Here is a 2,649-nt window from a genome sequence, read left to right as displayed (position 1 = left end):
ATAGGTAAAATTGAGCACAGTAGTATTGTTATATTGATGCAAATATGTTTCTATCAAAGTTGAGTTTTTCTAATGAGTTTGGATTTATGACAACTTGCAGCAATAAGAAAGTGAGTTTGTCTGACTTTAAAACAAATGTGAGATAAAAGATCTGTTCTCTGCAGCTATTCTTTGTTTTACACATAAGACTTTTTAGGAATAACAAAACTACTCTAATTGCTGCAGCTAAGAGGTTTCTTCTTCAAGCCTTCTAAAATATTTTGTTTTCCTTTTTAGATAAGCTTTGTATCTGGTAATATTTGAGGTGAAAGATTTCTTTAACTTTAATATTCCTAATAACAGAATTCAACACAGTTGTGATAATGCATTTTAAATGAACAAAATATACCCACAAAAAGTAAACATAGACATCATGAAAACTGTTTCTACATTGTATTTTTTTTTAAGATTAAGTGCCATAATACACTTGCCACTATGATTTCACCGAACGACTATCAATGGAGAACTTATCTATCTTAGGATGCATTTTAAAAATGTACATTTGAATTAAGTAAAAACATGTTTTCTGTGCTGACAGACCCTTTTTAGTTAAGGATTTCTCATCTCCATACACCTTTATTTTACAGGGATCTGATATTATCTAAAAGATCCAAAGAAGCCATTCAATATTTTTTTCATTTTGTGTGATTTATCTTTTTTCTTTTTAGATTAGCTCTATTGTTTGTTCTGTTTTTATTATCCGGGGTTTAGTTCAAAAAATGTTTGCTTAAGTGGTCAAAAGCCAAACGTTTCCTCAAAAAAAGACTAAGGTTAATTTATTTTCTTTATTTCACAGACCATAACAGTATTTCTTTATATCCAATGAAAACACAGTTACTTTGTGAAAGTGTGTTTGTGAACAAATAAACAAGGTTAACCTGATTTTTGATGTATTTCCCCTCAGCTCTCACAAGATGAAGACCCCAGCTTCTCAACCCTGGCTTACATGAAATCGTACAGTTCAAGGGATTCAGACAATATCAAAGTCAAACAAGCCATTGATGAAGACTACAAACACACTGGTTATGACAGAGGTCATCTGAACCCCAACAGTTTTCAGTGTAATAATGGGCGTGAAGCCACCTTCACCCTCACTAACTGTGTTCCCATGGATGCCTGCTTCAACCGAGTCCATTGGAAAGAATGGGAAGCTGCAGTGGTAGGAATTCTGAGGGAACAAGATCCAACAGGCACGGCTTACCTGGTAACGGGGGCTGTACCTTCTCCCATTAATAAAATACCAAGGCAGGGAATTTTTGATAATCCTGGTGAGCGAGACTTCAACAGAGTATCAGTACCAACCCATATTTGGACAGGAGTGTGCTACATCCATCCAGTGGATCCAGAAGAGTCATTCTCTTTTGGCTTCATTGGGGTGAATGTACCACATGGCAGCATTCAGGTCAAAACAATAGAAGATCTGACAAACCACTTGTCTAGCCGTTACGCCAGCAACAATTTAAAGATTTTTGAGGATGACTGTACCTTTCAAAATAACAAGCGGAAATCTGAGAGAGTGGTGAAGAGACTACATAATACAGTTCAGCAGCCAATGGGTAACCGCCTCACCATGACCCCAGAAGTAATGAACACTTTGCAAACGTCTTTAAGTCTGTCTGATGATGAAGGTACAAGATACCCTGCGAAAAGAGTAAAGATTACTGATATCAAAGTAGATTTCATCTATGACAGCGTACAAACATGGTTAAGGGGGATGGAGATCATGAAACTAACCGCTGGACTTGCCTGCGTACTGTCTACACCCTTTGCTGGACCTGTGAGAGATGAGCTGCGGCGCAAAAGGCAAACATCTCAGGAGCTTGTCTGCAGAATTGCCCCAGAGGTTTTAGATGGTTGTGCCACCTCCTGCCTTTTCAACGATGCAGCTAGAGACTACTACTGTTCCACTGGGAGCATGACAGAACGCTGTTCACCGACATACTCAAATATAGCAGTAAACGGACAGAGGTGTAAGAGTGACCACACTTGTGGACGTCATGGTTATGATTATTACTGGTGCAACACAGACAGGAGCTGGCAGTTTTGCAGCCCTCCACTGCCTCTAGGGAAAACAAAAAGTGGGAAATTTTGCAGCTCTAAGCGCAACTGTGCTAAATATGGGTATTCAAACTGCTGGTGTAACCTTGATGATGGTAGTTGGGATTACTGTACCAGATAGTTTGTCTGCTTTAAGAGTAATAAGAGAAATTAGTTTGCAGTTACCATGGATGTATTCTTTATTTGTGTTATTTTACAGTGTGTTCATGATTCATTTAGAGCTAAGTCTTTTTGGCTTCATGTTTGTAACTTTGTTTGCCTAAAATAAATGGATGCCTGAAGGAAAGAGCTCTCATGATTTTACATAGAAAAGTTATCCACCTGTCCCTATTTTGACCTGCTGTGTGTATATCTACATCTATATCTGAATAAATGAAAGGCTAGAATTGTTTATTTCAGGCAATCAAGTAATAATACATAAAATAGACATATTATATAATCAATCACAAGTAGATTGCTTTAAAGGGAGTGGGAGGAAGTGAACTTATATGATCCCACTCCGGTTCCACCTTACCATTTTGAGAGGTACAACAGGTACAATATGACACAATT

General features: G+C 37.6%; 1 protein-coding gene across 1 annotated transcript; it reads left to right on the top strand.

Annotated features, from left to right (window-relative positions):
• Positions 1-940: 940 nt before the first annotated feature.
• Positions 941-2,383, top strand: LOC112146618 (the record flags this gene model as incomplete). The annotated part of the gene is given in 1 exon segment (XM_024272519.2): positions 941-2,383. A coding segment is annotated over 1 exon segment (1,233 nt). The 3' UTR covers positions 2,219-2,383.
• Between the last annotated feature and the right edge of the window lie 266 nt (positions 2,384-2,649).

Source organism: Oryzias melastigma, linkage group LG8, assembly GCF_002922805.2.
Source record: "Oryzias melastigma strain HK-1 linkage group LG8, ASM292280v2, whole genome shotgun sequence".
In the NCBI taxonomy this organism is placed as follows: Eukaryota; Metazoa; Chordata; class Actinopteri; order Beloniformes; family Adrianichthyidae; genus Oryzias; species Oryzias melastigma.
The sequence above is the reverse complement of the archived record's forward strand: the minus strand, read 5'-3'. Positions and strand labels throughout refer to the sequence as shown.